The sequence below is a fragment of the Puma concolor genome, chromosome C1 (genome assembly GCF_028749965.1).
Source record: "Puma concolor isolate L17-30 chromosome C1, mPumCon1.1.hap2, whole genome shotgun sequence".
Taxonomy (NCBI): domain Eukaryota; kingdom Metazoa; phylum Chordata; class Mammalia; order Carnivora; family Felidae; genus Puma; species Puma concolor.
The window spans coordinates 132,917,173-132,939,812 of record NC_141674.1 but is presented as its reverse complement, the minus strand read 5'-3'; the positions used below and the strand labels follow the sequence as shown (position 1 = coordinate 132,939,812).

The 22,640-nt window shown below is 34.7% G+C and overlaps 1 protein-coding gene across 4 annotated transcripts in view; it reads left to right on the top strand.

Moving 5' to 3' along the window:
- Nucleotides 1–22,640, top strand: part of LRP1B (LDL receptor related protein 1B) — a 1,907,075-nt gene that overhangs the window by 1,325,975 nt on the left and 558,460 nt on the right. For all 4 annotated transcript variants that reach the window (XM_086718488.1, XM_025932005.2, XM_086718489.1 and 1 more), the window contains exons 30-31: nt 2,456–2,630; nt 3,431–3,525. In XM_086718488.1, coding sequence (XP_086574614.1) covers nt 2,456–2,630; nt 3,431–3,525 — 270 coding nt within the window. The remainder of the gene's footprint in view (nt 1–2,455; nt 2,631–3,430; nt 3,526–22,640) is intronic.

Sequence of the window (22,640 nt, the reverse complement as noted above, 5' to 3'; positions counted from 1 at the left end):
GAAATCTGAAAACACATCAGTACGACTGAAGTGTAAGGTAATTCCTTAAAAATAGTGGAAAAACAAAGTTGGGAAGGTAGTTATATTTAGATTATACAGGAAGCCAGGCTAAGGAATTTAGACATCACTTTCTGAGTGGTTGAAAGCTACTGAATATCTTTGGGACAAACAAAGGTCATGATGCAGAACTCTCCAGTCAGAAAAATAACCTAGCAGCAACTGAATCATTTGGTTGGATAAGGAAAAAGAATGGATGCTATTGCAATTTTAAAGACAGAAATAGATTTGAGAGGGCATGAACCATAGAACTGATAAGGACTAAATAGGTATTAATAGCTTACATTTGAATATGCTTTCCAATGTAGGAGTGCAATGTATTCTCTAGACCATATGATTAAGAGTCAATCAGAAATAAATAAAAGGATTTTGAGCAGCAGAAACAGCCAAAAAATAAAAACAAAAACCTTTGGAAAACATGTATTTTAGAGAAAATAAAAACATACTGTGTTATTTTTGCCAATACCAAGCAGTCCAGAGTAAAAAATGCAGAAAATATTAAGTCCTTGGATTGGCAAAATATCCTTCAACCCTGCATTAAACCGAATAAATAACATCATCTAACGTAATATTCCCAGCAATCCTATGTATTATCTGTAATTAGCCTCATTTTCCTGATAAGAATAGGGGCTGAAATTTAAGTGACTTGATTAAAGACAAAAAATAGGCACCCAACCTAGAACATGAAGCCAGGTGTTCTCATTATAGCAAGACTGTCTCTCAGCAACCAATTAAGTCCAGAGGGTGAAGGAGAAGAAGGAATAAATATCCGGGATGGGGCAAATAAATAAGTATCAGACATGGCATGTTTAGCCTTACAGAGGTGTTGTAGTACTTTTTCTCAAGAAGAGGGATCCAGAGGAGGACAACTAAAAAGAAATTTCTAGTGTTGGATCAAAAAAAAAAGTTGACATTTGAGATTCACCAACTTACCAGTAAATTCATGATGAAAGGTAACTTGCAGAGGAAAGGATGTTGATTAGAGGAGAATAAAAACATGGAAGATACCTTCTAAGGGAGCTGTGATTCAAAGTTATTTAGAAATAATAAGAGCATTTTGAGCAGAAAGTAGGCTCTGTCAGGTTTGGAAAGACATACACGGACGCTGGAACCTACCGGGCCAATACTGACAGTATAACAGACCTAGAACCACCAGGTCTCCATGTCCTATTTTGCTCTTTTAAATTTTGAAATAATTGCCAAATTTTACAAATCTGGTGTTGTCACTTTCACATGAAAAATCTAGCGTCGTGGCATCTTTCAACAATGGTAAAATTGGAAGATTTAACAATGTGGAGAGTTCAGCAACAGCTGCTCTGTGGTTCCAGCGGCGCTTGGGTTGGAACCACTGCTCTGGAGCAGTGCCTGGGAGCAAGTTAGAACTTGCCAAATGCCAGGCCCCTTCCCAGACCTACTGCATCAGAATCTTCCTCTTAACAGTCTCCAGGTGTCTTACAAGTTTGAATAACACTAGTCTAAAGAGCTTTGGACATTCATTATGCTTGAAAATAACAGAACTGTGTAAAATAAAGACAAAACCAAATTAGAGGATTCAAGTGCCACAGATTGGGGACTAAATGGGCCTACTTTATATGTTAATATGTTAAAAAGATTTTCTAGTAAATACCTTAAAAAGCTTTCATAGGATCCATCATTTTTTACACTTGATTTTGATTTGTTTCTAATTAAAGTATACAATTGTATTTAAGCCTAAATTCCATCCTTTTTTTAAAGATGCCTAATTAAATAATCAAGGAATAACAACCCAAATATTCATATAGGCAGTAATGAATTAATCGAAACTTAATTCGGTTTTAGTAATTTCTGTAGAATCCACGTTGGAGGAATATTAAAAGGATTTTGTTTCTTTGCTCATATCTCAGTCCATTTCTGTTAATTATCTATTTTGCAAGATGTTCAACTCTGGTGATCTTGTTTTAGGAAAGTTGAATTGTTTTATTTCATTTCAGGAACAAATTGGCACTTTCAAACGTAAAATAGCCCATTTGTTGACAGCCCACAAGTACTTTCTCCTGACTAGAAAGATGTGCTACCAACTGAAAAAGCTGTTACTCTAATTTGAATTTTGGTCACCTTGGACCATAAGACTGCTGCCTGTGTCTGCTCCTAAGTATTTACTAGTGAATCGCTGAGTGTTAGTGTAATTTCAATGCTAATTGTTGCTTCAGGTTTTCAAATGGCTCAGCAGTAAGACATTAATGGTTATTCATGCCTTAAGAAGGGCTGATAAGGGAATGAGATTACAATCTTGTACAATTTTAGCTAACAAATTAAATTGTAAATTAAATTTTCCTGAGACAGAAAATGACTTACTTTGGAAAGTCAAAAAGAATGAGAAACTTCATTCACTTTTAATTTTCTCTTTCCTGTTTTACAGATATTCAGAGTATCAGAGGGTTAGCAGTGGATTGGGTCTCACGTAATTTATATTGGGTTAGCTCTGAATTTGATGAAACACAAATTAATGTGGCACGACTAGATGGCTCTTTGAAAACCTCAATTATCCATGGAATTGATAAGCCACAGTGTCTTGCAGCTCACCCAGTCAGGGGGTAAAGTATGATTATTTTTTGTAAAGGTTTTCAAAAGTTTCACACATTTTTACCTTGATTTTATATAAAAACTGTGTTTAATTCAGAGGAATTATTAGCCATACGGTAAAAAAAGTGAATATGAAAATTGTAAAAGAGATCCCTGCTTAGAGATTTCTGGTATCTGCATAAAATCAGATTTTTATATATTATTATAGCATTTTATTAATTTATGTTTCTAAGGAGTAACAGTTCAGAATAAAAAAAGAAAAAAGAAGTACAGGGAAAAGTCACTGATTTCATTTCAAATACCAGTTATTAGTAACATATTTACTGCATGCTGATGTTACAGTAACTGCTAAGTAGCTCAAATTCTCCCACCTTCTGGCTAATCATCATATACACATGGAGAGAGCTTGTGTAGGGCTAAAATACTTTCTCCCCAGTGCTTTCAATGGGAATGGCTGAAGTGACTTTGTTTTCTTCTTTGGTATCTGGTTTCTCTAAACCAAGAAGATTCAATCTTAATGAATTACTTTACATAGAAATGATTTACGATAGTCACAGATATTTCAGTTGTGAATGTAAGAGGAAAAAGGAAGTGAGATGATTGTCCTTCAATGACAGGAAAAAGCAGGAGTGATACTTTCTTCTGAGGCACACATGTGTGTTACTGTCGGCAAGTGTCTCACCAATTTGCTAAAAAGAATTCATCCTGAGCCAAGAATTTACGTTGATATTAACTTTCTTCTTCAGTGTAAGTTTTTGGTCAACAAGTAAGCCTACATCTAATATTTTTAATCCACATCTCTTAAATTAAGGAAACTCTACTGGACAGATGGAAACACAATTAACATGGCAAACATGGATGGCAGTAATAGCAAGATTCTCTTTCAAAATCAAAAGGAACCAGTTGGTAAGTTTGTTTGCCTTTTTCTTTTTGAATAGTCACTGCAGTTTTTAATATGGCAAACCTGTACTTATATAATATATCTCTGTTCTAGAGCCTGAAAGGAAATATTACAGATTAATGATATAAATTCAAGAATTTATCACTCTCATTGAATCCATTGGGTCTAGGTGGGTGAAGGAGGAAACACTCTTTTTTTCTAGATAAGAAGGATAACGTATTTTGATATGAGAATTTTTATAGTATCTTAAGTACTGAAGTCGCTTAAAGCTTGATGTAATTACTTAATCTCATATTTTCAGTGGTGAATATCTGATACATTGCTGCAGTGGCAATATAATGTACCAAGACTTCCCTGATCGTCATTGTGTTGTTATTAGTAGTTATAATAATATAAGTATTTACTGTTTTCAGCAGTTTTTTATTCACTATGGAGTAGATTGGCTTGGTTTGTTATTCTACCTTTGCTAACCATTTAAATCATTAGATAAAACTCGATCGTGCTGAAAGAAAGCTCTGATGCCTATCCGTAAAACATCTCTTAAAAATTTAACTACAGAGATGCTTTTAGAAGTTAATGTTACATATGTATGCATAGATAGATTTACATTGTAATGTACATAGTTTTCAAATCCTAATCACACTTTCCTCCTATTTTCCTATTTATTTCTTCTTAATTTTAAGAGGCAAGGCTTATCACACTGCCTATTTGTCCTCTCAAGTATCTTTTTTAAAAAGTCCAGTAATGAACCTGGATTTTGATATCACATTAAATGAGAGTGATAGAATGTACAAACGAAAGTCGTAATTGCCTTGAATTGAACATAGTGTATTTTTAATTCTGGGGGGAAAGTTAATTCACTATGAAGCTTTTCAGCATTTTTTCTTAGTTTTAGAAATGTGGTAGTATCCTTATTTGAAGGAGCTCGTTTTACTACTGGTGATTCGGTAAAGGTGCAGTGTCACCAAGATTTACAATAAATAATTCTTTTCATGTAGTCTATAGACGAAACCTCTGATAGGAAATGATAAAATTAACAACTCTTTTCTTTGGACTGGCTGTTCTAAGATTTGATACACAATTGAAATTCAAGTTAGTGTTAGAAATTAAAGGCAAATTGAAATGCTAATACTTCTGTGTGGAAAATGATAGGACAAAAGAAACATGGGCCTCTACAAGATTAGGACCCATACAAAAGACTTAATTTGGACTCAAGCAATTCAGTTGGTGCTTATCTAGAATGGTGCAGAATATTTAATATGGAAAAGTGAGTATGATGAAAATAGTATGAGCAAATAAAATCCTTACATTGTAATGCGGTAGCCACAGGTTACACCAAAATGTTAATTTATATGCTTGTTTCGATAATGGGAAACCCTTATCTTCTTAAATGCTAAATATCCATTCCCCTACTCAAAATAAATTTTTAAAAAACCCTCCCAGCTTACATAAAGAAAGGTTATAAAGAAAAATAGTGTTACTGTTTACACTTATTGTTGTATTTGAAAATCACCTTAAATTAATTCAAAATGATACTTTTAAATTTTAATTTGCCCAAGATACAACAGTTTGACCAAAATAACCCAGAACCTCATTGTGAACCCTACCTTAAATCAGCATTAATGAGTATGGCTTGCAAGTCAGACATTCATTCAATAGCAGATTTTTATTGAGTATCAGATTTTGTATTAGGACTATTGATAAAAATTTGATACCCTCCTTTTCCTTAAGGGGCACAAGAACCTAAATCACTTTAGATTCCATTAAGTAAATTTAACTCAGTGACCTTCAGCAAAGTACTGTTAGCTTGGTGGTACTTGCTTTCCTCATCTGTAAAATCAAGACAAAATGTCGATTTTATAAAGTTCCCATGAGGACTGAATGAGGAAAATTTATTAAGAGAACATCTGGCCTTTAATACTAGAACCTGTCAGGAGTAATAATACAAGGTATGTTGGATCCAATAGAAGAATTTGAATTATTTGATTGCAATATTGAGAGTATAAATGAGTTTAGTAAAGAATAAATATGCAATAGCATCCATTGAAATATTGCAGAGGATTATATGTAGCAAATAGGCCTCTGAGATGAGCAAATTTTTATGCACATGTGAGGAATGTACTCCATATTGTTTTGTTTTACTGCTAATGCTAAGAGGTAAACAAGTGGAAATAGCTGGATTGTACTCTCAGATCTTCCCAAAATAATCCCTGGGGCAAAAAGACAACTGGGCCCTCATCTTCCTCTTGTAGTTCTTTAAATATATTTTTAATTTTTAATTTTTAACTTGAGTTATTTATTTTGAGACAGACAGAGAGAGAGGCAGGGAGAAATAGAGAGGGCAAGAGAGAGAATCCAAGCAGGCTCAACACTCAGAGAGTCTAATGTGGGGCTCAAACTCATGAACCCTGAGACCATGACCTGCACCAAAATCAAGGGTGGGCTACTTAACAGACTGAGACACCCAAGCACCCGTTCCTCTTGTACGTCTTGATGTTGTTTACAAAAATGGTTACTTACAACTTCCTTCTGTAATTTTCTACTTTAGTAAACTAACATGTTAACCAGGTCTCTGCTGTTCTTAATAAGAGACTGTGTTGTCCATTCATAAACGTAACAAATCATTTCCCTTTTTTATGTTCCTGAAATCTGAATGGCAAATGGGCTGGCGAATACTCAGCCCAACATATTCTACTACACTTCTGCCCACAGATACCTTTTTTTTTTTTTTTTTTGATGTACAGAGGGAGAAAGTGAGCAGGTGAAATTCTATCCTGCCTCTATTCTCCCTTGATTCCCTGCAATGAGGAATATTTCTGTCTTCGTAGGTCATTAACCATCAGTTAACACTCACCATCTTTAACTACCACTTCAAATTAAGTGAATTAAATTGTTCAAGGTGTAAGGTACAAGAGGAAGAATGAATTTAAGGAGCTTGGAAACTAGGGACAACTTGTAGTAATTTTCACGTTCACATGAAACATTCCTTTTACTGCTTGAGGGATAATATGGTTTTGGAAAAATGTTGTTTTAGGATCATAACAAACAGAGATTTGAATCTCTGACACTTATTAACTCCGTGATTTTAAACATGCTTCTTTCCTTTTTGAAGGCTCAGTTTTATTACCTGTAAGATAGAGATAACAGTCTATCTTTTTGAGCTATTTTTAGAGTTAAAGGCTCATATGCAATATCTTATGTTCCACAAACCACACACTTATATACTCTAAAGAATATATGCTCAAAGAAATACGTACAAGGATATTCAATGCATCATTGTTTATAACTCTAAAAAATTTGGAAAGGCTTTAAATCTTCATCAGAAGAGGAATAGTAAATAAATGCAGCATATTTATGTGCTGAAATACTATATACAAATACGAATATGTTTATGTATATATGTATACAAAAAGATGTAATAGATCTTAGAAGCATTGAGTGAGAGAAGTAATTAGCAGAATGATACTTATGCTATGAAATCATTCATAGAAGTTCAAAATGAAACATACAACATTAATAGATATTGCTCCTGGTTGAATATGTTTATAAAACTATGGAAAAAGTAAACTGGAGATAATCCACACCAATTTTATAATAACAGTTCTCTTTAGGAACAATAATGACATTCAAAGGGAACTTTCATCTTTTTCAAAAGATACTTTACTGTGTTAATAGAATTTATTTCATATTTCATACAAAGATTCAAATTAAATACAGTAAAATGTTAATAGTGTCCAGTTATGGGGGCACCTGGGTGGCTCAGTTGGTTGAGCATCTGACTCTTGGTTTTGGCTCAGGTCATGATCTCATGGTTCATGAGTTCAACCACACCTCAGGCTCTGTGCTGATGGTTTAGAGCCTACTTGGGATTCTCTCTCTCTCTTTCTCTCTCTCTGCCCCTCAAAATAAATAAATAAACTTAAAAAAATAATGTCCAGTTCTAGGTAGTAAATGTATGATTGTTCATTAGTTTTTCTCTCTTCTGTGTTAAATGCTGGCTCTTCAAAATATCACCAAACAACCCGTTGTGTAGACCAAATGAGTTTCTTACTTCACACACTGAGGGAGAACATTAAGTCATCAATGTCTCAGCAGTGTCTGAGACAGGGAAAAGCAGCACTGAAATAGTAATTGAGATTTTGAAGTCTGGTTTAAGGCAGGTGTCAAATGAAGCTTGATTAGGATCATTGAGTAAAGATCAGTATATAATTTTGGATTGATAGATATGGAAAGAAGAATTTGAGGGAAGATGGGTTAGAGACTAATGTATAAAGTGTCATTTGTTGCTTTTTTGCTGGAGTCGATGAGCTGTCCAGGAAGTTCCTGAAATTTGCAGTTATATTGTTTTCAACTATTACCTTACTGGACAAGAGTTTATTAGAATAGTAAGTTATGACATTAAAGACAGTGGATAGTATGGGCCTCTGGGTGGTTCAGTCAGTTAAGCGTCCGACCTCAGCTCAGGTCATAATCTCACAGTTCATGAGTTCCAGCCCCACATCGGGCTCTGTGCTGACAGCTCAGAGCCTGGAGCCTGCTTTGGATCCTGTGTCTCCCTCTCTCTCTGCCCCCACCCCTGTTTGCACTCTGTCTCTCAAAAATGAGTAAATGTTAAAACAAATTTTTTTAAAAAGACAGTGGATAGTAAAGCCATGTTAATGTAGACAGTAGCTGTGTTTTAGGTTTTCTCATGTATAAAATTAAGACTTTGTCTCATATGTCCTTTATGGCCTTTCTTCTTACTCATTTAAATATATTAAAGACATCCTTTGTGGGGCGCCTGGGTGGCTCAGTTGGTTAGGTGTCCGACTTCGGCTCAGGTTGTGATCTCACAGCTCATGGGTTCGAGCCCCTCGTCGGGCTCTGTGCTGACACCTCAGAGCTTGGAGCCTGCTTCAGATTCTGTGTCTCCCTCTCTCTTTGCCCCTCCCCTGCTCACACTCTGTGTTTGTCTCTCTCTCAAAAATAAATAAACATTAAAAAAAAATTTTTAAATAAATAAAAGTATCTTTTGTAAAGAATTGTGTACACTAATATATTCTTCACTAGCTAATTCTGAAAAATTATCTACAATGGGAGATAGGAGACACTTGTATATCTGTCAGTGTTTCATGAAGGGAAACAGAACCAATAGTGTTAAAGGATTGATAGATGATGAGAGAGAGAGAGAGAGAGAGAGAGAGAGAGAGAGAGATGATAGACAAACATAGATATATAAAGAGATTTATTACAAGGATTTGTCTACTGAGGTTGTGGGAGCTAGCTGAGCAAAGCTGAAATCCTAGGGCAAGATGGAAAGTCTCAGGCAGCAGCTTAAGCTTTAGATCTTTGCCAGAATGTCATCCTCTTTTTCAGAGGAAACTCAGTTCTAATGTTAAGGCCTTTCACTAATTGGATTAAACCCACCTAGATTTTTTAGGATAATATCCTTAACTTAAAGTCAACTGATTGCATATAGTAACCACATCTACAAAATGCTTTTACAGAAAAAATCTAGATTAGTGTTTAATTCTATAACTGGCGACGTTAGCCTAGCCAGGTTGACACGTTAAACTAACATCACAATTTTTAAACACAAACTTTCTTATATTTTATCCACTGATCTATATGCCTGCAAATATAACAATTGGGTATGTTGATCCAAACATAGATTTCTGTAAATATTTATCTACATTTTAGTAAAAGGTCTCTTAAGCAGAAACGTAAGTGAACAAAAGTTAGCTGGCATTAAATAGCCATGCTTTCTGAATGGAGACTGGGCAAATGACTTTATTATAGTGAATTTAATGTGTTCAGTATAGATTATTAAGGGGCACCTCGGTGGCCTATTCGGTGAAGCATCCAACTCTGGATCTCAACTCAGGTCTCGATCTCTGAGTTGTGAGTTCAATCCTCATGTTGGGCTCCATGCTGGGTGTGGAGCCCACTAAAAAAAAAAAAAAAAAAAAAAAAAATTATTATATGAAGTATGATAACATGTCCTTTTTGAACCTAGGAAGAGAAAAAGAAACATGCTTGAGGATGTTTCAAAAATATCCACATATAAATTAGAAAGAAAGAAAGAAAGAAAGAAAGAAAGAAAGAAAGAAAGAAAGAAAGAAAGAAGATAAAAGAAAATGAAAGAAAAACAAATATCTCTACAATAACCTGTCTTTTTAAAATCCTAATTCATATACTAATTGGCTAATTATAATTTGTTATGCTAAGCACTGTGGATGACACAAAAATAACTCTTTATGTAATAGTTGCTTTGTAACAATGATATACTTATTAATGAGAAAGAGGGTCAGGAACATGGGGTAAGGGTTCATATGCTGGTCTGTATGTATGTGGGCATCTTGAAGAAAAAGGAAGAGAAAGTGTTCTCCCAGAGTGCCAGTTACTGGGAAACAAGGCAAGCAAGGGTGATACCAGTCTTTTCCTCATGGAGTTTACTATCTAAAAGGAATTACAGTATGACTAAACGTTATCCACTCCAGCCATATTTTCCTTCTCTGCTTCTCTCAACTTGTCAAGCTCTTTCCCCCAACAGTATATTTTAGCAATGTATTCCTTTGCCCAGAAATGTCTCCCATCTCAGTTGTCTGCCTATCTGTCAGACTTCAACTTAAAGATTATTTCCTCGGGGCGCCTGGGTGGCGCAGTCGGTTAAGCGTCCGACTTCAGCCAGGTCACGATCTCGCGGTCCGTGAGTTCGAGCCCCGCGTCGGGCTCTGGGCTGATGGCTCAGGGCCTGGAGCCTGTTTCCGATTCTGTGTCTCCCTCTCTCTCTGCCCCTCGCCCGTTCATGCTCTGTCTCTCTCTGTCCCAAAGATAAATAAACGTTGAAAAAAAAATTAAAAAAAAAAAAAAAAAAAAAAAAAAGATTATTTCCTCAAAGAGGTTTTCCCTGACCTCCCTTGACAAAGCCAAAGTCTCTTAAAATAGACACTTTTAGCACCACATTTTCATCGTTTAGTCTTGTCATTATTTTAGATTTCCATTTGTTTGTTGAATATTTGATTACTGCTTACCAACTAGAAAGGAAACTATAAAATTAGTGAAAATATTTGCTCTTTTTTTTTTAATTTTTTTTTTTTTTCAACGTTTATTTATTTTTGGGACAGAGAGAGACAGAGCATGAACGGGCGAGGGGCAGAGAGAGAGGGAGACACAGAATCGGAAACAGGCTCCAGGCTCTGAGCCATCAGCCCAGAGCCCAACGCGGGGCTCGAACTCACGGACCGTGAGATCGTGACCTGGTTGAAGTCGGACGCTTAACCGACTGCGCCACCCAGGCGCCCCGATTGCTCTTTTTTTTTTTTTTTTTTTTTTTATCAGTGTGTCCGCAACTCATAACTCAATGCTGGCACATTGTAAGTATATCTTCAAAAAATATTTGTTGAATGAAGTGACCACTATTTCCCATCCAATAGCAACAGGCTCTTACATGATTAAGTAAATCCAAGATTTATTTGTGTATCTTCGTTGAATAAAATTACTTTGTGAAAAAGTGTATATTTGGTGACCTGGATATCAATCATGTTGCATTGCATTCAATTATCTGAAGAGTAGCAAACATTTATATTTATGTCATAATTTTCTCAAAGTTTGGAGTGCAAAAATTATGTTAGTGGAGTTGCTTATAAATCAATGCATGGTTAGCTAAAGAGGAAAAATTGGAACTCTTTGGTTTCTAAATTGGCTTTCCCATACGTTCCTTTTATTCTTTCTCCTCTCTCTCCTGTCTAACCCTGTAACCATTTGGCTTTCCTTAGCACCTCAGAGCTTTCTCATAGAAAGAAAGAATAGGACAAAAAAGACTTGGTTATCTACATATCGACAAATCCTCTTAGTACTGGGTATAAAAGTAAAACTAAATTCTTTTTCAATAATACCTTATTCATTCTGACCATGTCATTGTAATTTTTGATCTATCCCAATAGGCTAGAGAAACTGTTATCATCTGTAAATTAACTATAAAAAATATCCTCTAAAGTCCTGTCTTTAGAGCAGGAAAGCCCTGTCTTTATTCAGTCACGTCAAATTCTTTATTTGTGAGGGGTTGGGCCAGTTAAGATGATGCTGTTTTCAAGGAGTATTAGAGGTGCTTATTAAAATAGGTTAAAAATTAGAAAAAAAAATAAGATAGGTTAAAATTATGTTGCATAATAACTGTTTTTTTTAATTAGTGTTTTTCCTGTGTGCTTGAAACATTGTCTTAAAATATATTCAATAACATATTGTTAACTACTTGACACAGAATCTGAAGCATTTCAGATTGTTGTGTTTTCTTTTTTAAAAATTATTATTTTTGCTGTTATTTATTTATTTGTTCTCTCTCTGGAGAGTTTATTTATTTATTTTTTAATGTTTATTTATAGGAGGGTAGGGGCAGAGAGAGAAGGACAGAGAATCCCAAGCATGACTGGGACTGTCAGCACAGAGCCTGATGCAGAACTGATTCCATGTACCGTGAGATCATGACCTAAGCCAAAATCAAGAGTCAGAAGCTTAACTGACTGAGCCCAACCAGGCACCCCTTCTGTGCACAGTTTAGAGCTGTGATGAAAATAAGTTCATAATTTTTTGTTTTTTTTTTGTTGTTGTTTTGTATATAGATTTTAATTGCTGTTTACTGCAGCATTGTAGTTGGTACACAGGGTGCAAGAGGACCTGCCTGGCTCCAGGAGTCCCAAACAGACCAGGCTTGACCACTCAGCACTGACAAAATCCAAAGGCAGAGAAAAGAGTGATGGTGAAATAAGATAGGAATTTATTTCGGAGAGATTAACACCAGGAAGGCAGTGGACTAGTATCTCAAAGACTGCCCCCAAAGTGCTGAAAATACTTATAGACTTATTTCAGGAAAGTATGGGTGGGGCAAAGGTGGGGGGATAGGAGCAGGTAGGAAGTGAAATTCAAATTGATCAGCATCTTGGAGTCACTCTTCAGCAGGCTTTGCTGGCTCAGGATAGTCCTTATTGCTTGAGGGGGTAGTTTTGGTTCCCATCAGGGAATGCTTTACCCTCATGGTCTTCCACATGAGCCAAGGAACAAAGTGGAAAGTAGAAAGTTTGAGGTCAAAAATGGAGGCATCTAAATCCCTCTGTCAGCATCAAGGTTACATCTCATAAGGAAACACTGGTATAGAAGAATCTTTGGAATACTCCCAAGAATTCATGCCAACATAATCCCACTTTATAAGATTCTCTTAGAACTATTGCCCTGAGATGAATTCAAAAATGGAATTTTCCAGTGCCATGAGTGGACACATGAGTAAGTGTAAAAAATAAATACAAACCTATTTTTCTTGGTGTACTTGATTGCCATACCCGTGAAATACATATGCTTAGGGATATTTATTACTTTGTTGTTTACTTATTGAACTTCACTGCTATTTTGCACTTCAGGAAATTATTTTAATCATTTTTTCATGACAAGTCTGTATGGGCAATCTCTGGCTTAAATTCCTGCCCACTGCCTTCTCTAAACCATTTCCATGCAGAAAATTAGGTGATTAGGAAACAAGGAGCTACTGTTTAGTTGATTTTCTCCTCAGGCATATGGATTATCAAATTATAAGTTATTTTTCCCAGAATATAAGGAGAAAACACATTCTGTGTGGTGTGGCTGGGAAGTATCAACTCAAAACAATAATTATCTGTCATCCATTATGGAACCTGTATTTTCAGGAAGCCATACCTTTGTGTTTGCATGTACTTAGCCTAGGATGTGTGATAGAGTAGAACCATTATCACTTTGGCGACAAAAATAACATAATTACAGTGACTACTTTTTAAGCACTTTGAATATGTCAAGCACTTATAAAATGCTTTGCATTAATCATGTCAAGGTAATCATTTCTGGAAGGGTTTCTTATCCTCCTTTTACAGATTCAGAAAGTGAGGATTGTTGAAAGAAGTCAGTTGCCTGTGATGGATAGTAGAGTGGGATTCAAATCCAAGTTTATCTGCTTCGAAAGCCGTATTAAATCTTAACCATTATGCTTTGCCCAGAGAGGCTGATTTCATATAGTAATTACCTGACCTCAAGCTAAGATCAGGGAATAAAACTGGTACTCTTTCAAGCATGGCAAGTAGGGGAAAAAGCTCAGAACTTGGGTACTCCTGAGAAACGTGGGCCCAATTAGGACGCAGCAGTCAGGTTTTCTAAGCAGCCTGGAAACACATGAAGCAATTTCACCTCTGTGCGAATTGTACCTTGCAATTAATTATTTCTGAATCTTTAAATGCTACTTTTACACAGCAACGTTGCTGATATACTAGGATTTCTAATTTGTGAAATTGTTTTTATGTTGTAATTCACTGGATTTCCCTTACTTGTTGGTGGTTAAATCCATGTGTGTGACATACTTGAAATAGAAGTATGTCATAATCTTATCAAAACACCCAATTTGGCATTTCAGGACTGTGTATCACTGAAGACTAAGCAATTGCAGCCTTCAGGCAGTTTGGGCTGAATAATTTTGTTTCTGTTAAATACAAATCAACATTCCAGTTACCCATTGTTGAACTAAATATTCTCAATTAAGATTTATTGCTCTGTCTTGGATACATTAAGTGCTTAGAGCAGTTTGCATAACAAAAGATTTTAATTTACTACTTAAAGCCATTTCCATGTTTAAAATGTTTACATATTATGAATTTTATCCCTTAAGCCTCATATAAAGCAACTTGGCTTGTCAATCAGCATTATTCTTCATGGCTTATTCGAATCTAGTGTACTGTATATTTTATCTTCTTGATATTTTCTCTTCATTTTCAATGTAATCTCAACCAAAAGTCACTTGTTTACTCAACCCTAAAGTACATCTTTTTGAAACCTATTTTTTGTTATTATTTAATCATTCCAACCTATATGCTGTATAACGTGAATTTTGAAGTATATTCATGGATAACATTCACAAGCACTTTTTATCACATCAAAAGAATTCAGGGGACCTCACTTTTTAAAAATAAAGTTAAAACAAATTTATGTCGGTGGGTGGCTCAGTCGGTTAAGTGTTCGACTTTGGCTCATGCCATGTTCTTGTGGTCCATGAGTTCAAGCCCTACATCTGGCTCTGTGCTGACAGCTCAGAGCCTGCAGCCTGCTTCGGATTCTGTGTCTTCCTCTCTCTCTGCCTCTCCCCTGCTCATGCTCTGTCTCTGTCTCTGTCTGTCTTTCTCTCTCTCTCTCTCTCAAAAATAAACATTAAAAAAAAATAACTTTGGTATATATTTCCTTGCTTGATATAATGCAGTTATGTTTTTTAAATATATTTATACTCGGCACACTCACTTTTATTATGTATGAAACATGATCAATATTATCTCACAAAATATCTTACAAAAAAAGGACAGAGAAACTAACAAATGGATATTAAAATTACACATTAATATACAGACAAATAATTTAAATTTACATTTTTTTCACCTGATCATTTTCTTATTCTTTCAAATGATATTAACTATAAAAAAAAAGGTTGTTATAAAAGGTTATGAAGTATATAGTAGGTGCCAGACCTGAAAATAAAACCTGGTATACATTATCAATAACGTCATAGTCCAGTGAAGTAAAAAAGACAGAAATAATTACAAACCATTTGATGCAGTGTCATTCCTGGGTACTATTTCCAGACACCATAAAGGTAAGTAGACACTGTGAAAATAGAGGGAACAACTAATTTTGTGTGAGGAAGAAAAATAGAGAATAGTACCCAAATTAGTAATATTTGAAATTTCAACTGATCTTGAAGAAAAAATATAGTTCGTTTTTAAGAAAGTGACAAAGGAGAAGAAACTGATCTCATTCCTAGTAGAAAGGAAAAATAAACATAAAAGGTACAAACATGTGAAGTGTCTAAAAAACTGAATTTTTCTGCGTGTCTACAGAAAAAAATCTAATGCAAGGGAATGTTTAGGATTATATTGACAGGAGCTGTAATTTTAAAATGTTCAAATGGCACAATCCAGTGCTTTTAAAATATTTTGTTCTATTTTACCTATCAAGCTATAAAATATAGTTTTGGTGCATTATAAAACTATAGGTATTAAAGCTTTTAAAATGTTTTTTTTAAAGCAAAACACTTCTCAGGAAATAGCCTGTCACTGCGCCTGTTTTTGCTTCCACTTTTGCACGTGTTTTGTTCACAAGGCACATACTTTTTGCTGATCATCAAAAGTTTGAAATACAGGATAAATTGTCCAAGGTAAAATGACTAATGTGACAGAGGATGGGGGAGATGCTGAAATCTTAGCTCTATGCGATAAGCAACAAAAAAGTAATTAATGTAGTTCTGTAACTCTATTTGTTGTCAGTGACTTCTTAAAGCAGAGTGGATGGAGAGCGATGATTTCAAGAAAGAATTTAGATCCAGTTAAGATACTGGCAGTATAGACATGTGCAATAGAGGAAAGAACAAACGTTTTTCTTACCTCTCGCTGGCTAGGGACCTGGAAATTAGATTGACACAATGACAAACTACCCAGAGAAAAACAGTTTATTAAACAGAGTAGCACACATGCAGGCAGGAAACCTCGCTGATCAGGAACTCAAAGGAGGGGTTAGAAGTTGGGCTTATATAGCATCTTAACAAACAACAGCAAATTTGTAGAATAATATCAAAACAAAGGAAAAGAGATTTAGACTTGCAAGGGAGGCAAACTGTGGGAAGGTAACTACCTGAAGGACACTAATGGAAGATAAAGATTGTTTTAGTAAGGCTTGTTTTCTAGATTCCTCTCCATGCCATCCCTGGGCTGTTCAGAGTCTAGACTAGTCTCTGGTGATTAAGAGGCTAAGACTGCTTTTAGCAAAAAATGAGGGCAAAGAGCTTTTATTTTTTTGTCTTCTGTTTCTCAGTTCTTCAAGTCAAAGTAATTCTTAAGCCAAAGTGGCTTGTTTTGGAGTGGCATATTTCGATCCCTTACATACTCAACTTTTTGTTGAATAATATTGAAAAAATATTGAACGTTTGTTGAAACATGCTTTTTTTAATTAAAAAAATTACATTGAGATAATTTTAGATTCCCATGAAGTTATAAAAAAACAATACAGAGAGTTTGCACATATTCTTTATCTAATTTTCCCCCATTGGAACATAATGTAAAACCACAATAAAATATTACCACCCAGGTACTAACTAACCTTAATGAAGTCCATTAATATTCAGATTTCATGTTTTATTTGTATTTGTGTGTTTAATTTTAGATTGAATTGTATCACACATGTAGGTTTCTATATCCAGCACCACCTTCAAGGTACTGAATAAAATGAATCAGATTCTGTGGCTAAGTGGGGAAAAAAAAGAATTAAAAAAATGCCGAAAAATTCCAACACCACAATGATCCTACCTATTGCCCTTTTTTTTTTTTTAATTTTTTTTTTCAACGTTTATTTATTTTTGGGACAGAGAGAGACAGAGCATGAACGGGGGAGGGGCAGAGAGAGAGGGAGACACAGCATCGGAAACAGGCTCCAGGCTCTGAGCCATCAGCCCAGAGCCTGATGCGGGACTCGAACTCACGGACCGCGAGATCGTGACCTGGCTGAAGTCGGACGCTTAACCGACTGCGCCACCCAGGCGCCCCCTATTGCCCTTTTATAACCACACCTACTCTCTCCTGCCTACCACCCCCTTTCCCTTTTCTCCATACACCATCTAAAATGTTCCATTTTTAAAATGTTCTGTTTTTAAAATGTTATAGGAATACAATCATACAGTATATAACCTATTGGATTGGCTGTTTTCCACTCAGCATTTTTCCCTGGAGAGTCATTGAAATTTCATGTATCAATACTTTTCTTCATCTTATTGCTGAGTGGTATGCCACGGTATATAAATATGGTTGACTTAAGCATTCTCCTATTAAAGGAGATGGGATGATTCAAATTTTGACTACTGCAAATAAAGCTGCTACAAACGTTCATGTGTAAGTTTTTGTGTGAACACAAGTTTTTATTTCTCTGGAATAAATTCCCAGGAGTGAAATTGCTGGGTCCCACGGAAATAGTATGTTTAGTTTTATAAGAAACTGCCCAGCTGTTTTCCAGAGAGACTGTACTGTTTTTCATTGCCACCTATAATGTATTAGTTATCCAGTTTTTCTCTGTATCCTTGTCAGCATTTAGTATTGTCACTATTTGTATTTTAGCCATTCTTACAGATGTATACTGCTTTATCCTTGTCATTTTAATTTGCATTTTCTTTTGATGTTGAACATCTTTTTCATGTGCTTACTTGACATCTGTATCTTCTAATGTGAGATGTCTGTTCACTTCCTGTGCTCATTTGTTTATTGGGTTTTTTTTTTTTTTTTTGAGTTTTGAGTGCATTTTTGTAGACACTAGCCTTTTGTTCATTTGTTGTGTGTTTTCAGTGGTCAGTTTCTACAACTATCACAATTCCAGACACAGAAGGATTTTTGTTCTGTTATCTGATATGTGGATTGCAAATATTTTCTCCCAGACGGAAGCATGTCTTAATTGGTCTTCACAGACCAACTAGAACAACAGTTTCTAACTTTGATAGACCTGCATAATTGAGGGAATGCTGTAATTACGAATGAAGTGTACAGTCTAAGTATTTCTCACACTAAACCATCTCAAAACTATCAGTTGTGGGGATTACCGAAGAAATGGTTGCAAATTTTAGAATAAGACTTTAGCTTGAAAAGGAGATACAAAAACTTGTAGTACTAATAAATAGCTAGCATTTATTGAGTGCTTTCTATGTGCTAGACACTATATTATTATTGTTATTATTACATCTTCACAATGGTGTAGTGAGGGTGTAGCCAGGTGAAGGCTGACTAGTCTTTTCTCAGACGAACCCAGAGATGAATAGACAAGGTGATTGAAAGGTGGTACCTTATATTTATATTTACTTCAGAGAGAAGCAGGGATGGAGCACAAAGAATGCTTGGGTTTCCACAGTATATTTATTCTAGCATTTACAAAATCTAAGCATTCTTAAGAGGGATAAAGTATTTTTTGAGATAGGCTCATAGTGAATAGGCAATTAACCCCATTCCACTTCCCCATGGAACAACTATGCTCCTTTGGAGCTAAAAATTCAATGTTTTAGAAATAGTTTTGCCCCCCAGAAAAATCATGCCACTTCTGGTTAACTCTGAAAGGATTTCCATTTTGGAGTATCCAGAATATTATAGTTCTTCTACAGGTATAATAAGGATATAATTTTATGATTTTTTTTCATTTGTTGTGTATTTTCAATATTACAACTACCACAGTCCTAGATGCAGAAGGAGTGTGTGTTCTATTGTCTGAAGGTAATGCTACAGGAGAATATTTAGACGATTTCAATGTTATTTTTTATACATGTCTAGAGTATTTAAAGTTAATCATCTGGGTTTTAATATCTATAGTATGTGTTCTTCCCCATGTATATCTTTAATGTTCTTCTGTCCCCAAAGATCTCCTCATAATACACTTTCCAGCAGTATTTTAAAGGCCTCATTAAACTTATTAAGTATTCAGTTTTGAAGGTTTTTAAAAACAGGCATTTTTTTTAACTTAGAGAGAAAGGGAGAGAGAGAATCTTAAGCAGGCTCCATATTGTCAGCAAAGAGCCCAATGTGGGGATGAATCTCACTAACCACAAGATCATGACCTGAGGTGAAGTCAGAAGTCATATGCTTAACCAACGGAGCCACCCAGGCACCCCCACAATAGGCAATTTTGAAAAGGAACTTCTTAATCCTAAAATCAACTGAAGAGATTTTTTAAAAAATACTGATTTCTGGGACCAACTCAAACCAATTAGAATTTCTGGGAGTGAGGCCTAGGTATCAGTATTTTTAATAGTTTTCCAGGTAATTGTAATGCATAACCAGGGGCTGAAAATTTTGAAATGAAATTTAGTGAGTGTTAGAAAAATATTAGAAAATTGCCATCTCTAGAAAGCCTTAATTTTAAAAACTCCTTATTCTATATATTTGCGTTTTTGTTTTAATTCCATATTGCATAGTACATTGACTTAATTTGAGTCATTTAAAAAAGAAATGAGACATGTAAAGTGAACTTTCCAGTTTTAATTGTAACAAAACTGAAAACTTAATGAACTTAATGTTTTTAATAATTATGGAAAATAATTAGGTGATATTTTTCTAAAAATATGTAGTTGTTTCTTATATCAACATATTTCTATTGGAAATGTATTTTGGCAAATTATGTTATCCCAATTAAAAAATAAGCTGGGCTATTTTAGTCAAAATGTTGAAATAATACCTTAAGGGAAATCTTTGGCTTCAAATAGGGTGAGAATGAAAGCATATGAATTAACCCTGCATTTTTACAATAATAGGAAAGATAGATAAAAAAGGTAGATTCTTTTTTCATAGGTTTTTCAGTTTAAATGATGACTTTTCTTCCTTTGACATACCTTATTATTATTGAATCTAGGTTTCCTCTTTTGATTACCAAATCCAGGTGATTTTAAAAATAATTATGTCTAACAAAAATAAGTCTATATTAGTAGTGGTATATTCTTCAGAAAGATCCGGCAGTCCTTTTGAGGATTTTTTTTTTTATATCAGTCACCCATTCTCAGAACATTGTAGTGCAAACACAATCATATTTCTTTGCATAGGTTTTAGGATACTTTTATGAACGTGCTCATATTTGATCTGCTTTCTCATGGCTATTGATTTAGCATTCTAAAATCACTGAGCAGTTTCCCCTGCATCAAAACACTATCAGCTTACTGCTCAGTGATTCATCTTTTGAAATAGTGCAAAAGAGACCTGATTCAGAACTTATTCCAATAAGTGGACACTAATTAATTCTTCCATGTTATTAAGACCTGAATGTATGATAGTAACAAAATAAAAAATCTTATTCTGTGAAACAATTTACATTAAAAAATTTATAAATATGTACTTCCAAAATATGTATATATCTATGAATTTAAAACATATATCACCAATTTCTTGAATTCATAATAGGATTTTAAAGATATTTCAATTCTGTTTTATAAACCTGGGAATAAACATGCTCAAGAACAGTCAGAGGTTAAGCTAATACATTTAATAGAAGACAAGATGTACGTAGGTGACTAGGTGATCTATCACATGAATATGTATGTTAATATAGGAACTTCATTACTTTTTTTCCTATAAATCTTAAAATGATTAATCTTAAACTATTCCATCTCAATATCGATGTGAAAACTTAAGCCATGCCAGGTGGCCTATTGGAGCACTTCCTTCCCTTCTTCCCTGTTGTCATAGCATCCAGCTATGAGTAGTATATTACAAAATTCTTTTGTAGAGATAATTCAACACTACTAGGCAGAACTCCTTGGAGACAACTTATAATTTTAATAATGGAATTAATTAAACAACCCATTCATGTGTTCAACGTCTATAAATTTTCTTCTCTGCTCTACGTACTATGCTAGGTATTAAAGATCAAAGCTCACTACCAAACAGCCTCTTTTCTTTCAGCAAACTCCATAAACAAAGATGTTGAGTAGTAAACTCTGGGTAATTCTGACCCTAACAATGTAACTTTCCTATTCTGTATAATAATTACTTTACACATCACAAGTTAGAATCTAGAAATCCCTGGGTGTTGGGTGGATGAGAAAGTTCTGACATTTGGTTTAATTTGGAGTTGGGCACCTTTGGTACTAATGCACCCTTTCCTTCAAGAAAAAAAAAGTATTGAGGAAACTTAGATAAATACAATCCCTTAAGTAAGGCCAAAAAGTATTGTTTTTAAAAATCAAGGTGAAGAAAATATAATAGATTAGTCTATTGAAGCCAGGAGTGAAGTTAGTAGTGTAAATGCAATGCAATTGCTGCAGATGGGTCACAAATATGACTCTTCAGGTTTTTTGCAGCCAAAACAAAGAGAGAAATATGATCAGTTACAATTTTATATTTTCCACTATAGCTTTTTCTGGCACTGAACCCTGAAAGAAATTTCTCCCATGGGTTCTTGTATAAAGAGGTCACTATGTGGTATATTATTTTAGACACTATATCCTGGGAAGTGCAACAGTGGTTTTCCTATGGCTACTTCTTATAGCATCCTTCATTTAAATCAAGAGCACAATGCCAGAGCTCAATTCAGCAGCAGATTAAGTGAGAGACAAAAATCCAATGATCTAAAAATGTGGATAGCTCTCCGATTGTTTACCTTGATTAAAAGATAATATTTGGAATACCTAGAAGAATAGGTAATTTTGCTTAGAAGGAATTCTTCATAAATGTATTTATTAATTCAGTTATTGATGAACATTTGACAACAAAATGTTTGGAGTTATATTTTGTACCATAAATCTCTAGTAAGATATTCTTCATTGCTGATTAAGGACAGAATTACGTGATTTGGATAGTCAAGTAAACAGAAGATAAAACAGAACACATCTGAACATTAAGTGGTCTAAATCAGGAGTTTTACTAGAAAAAAAAAAGCACAGAAGTAACTCAGGAAGTACCTATAGAATATCCAAAATTTCTCTCATAAAAAATTGAATGGTGAATCACTTTCAAACTGAAAATATTGTATCAAAGTATATAACTGGAATAGTTTTTATCTGATTATTTTACAAAGTGTTTAAAGCCAGTCATCCACAGTAGTCCTCAAAGGGAGAAAAAATCTGAAAACTTTATCCTGAAATGTCTAATTTTATTTGTTAGGTTTATTCTGAACCTTCCATACTTGTATTTAGTAAAACATACCAATAAGTCAATAAATAGCTGATCTATTGTATAGATTTGTAATATTATTTCTATTTGATTAAAATTGGTCTGAAAAATCATTTCTGTTCTCCAGATTGGGACTATTTGTAGTTGGGACTCAATGCACTAGAACTCATGTGATTCTCTCCAGGTGTTTCCTTTCCTTTTTTTTTTTTTTTTTTTTTCTTTAAGTAGGGAAGGTGTGTGTGTGTGTGTGTGTGTGTGTGTGTGTGTGTGTGTGTGTGTGGTTTGTTCCCTTTCTTCTCTGAAGAAGATTCCAGAAATAATTTATTGCATTGTATGCTTGAGTGTATACCCACATGTGCATTTCCATAAGTAGTTGAGAGTCTTAGAGGACCAACATGGAGCCATGGTCTTATTGTTATGACATGGACCCTGAGTCTACTGATAAGCATGCAAGTAATTAT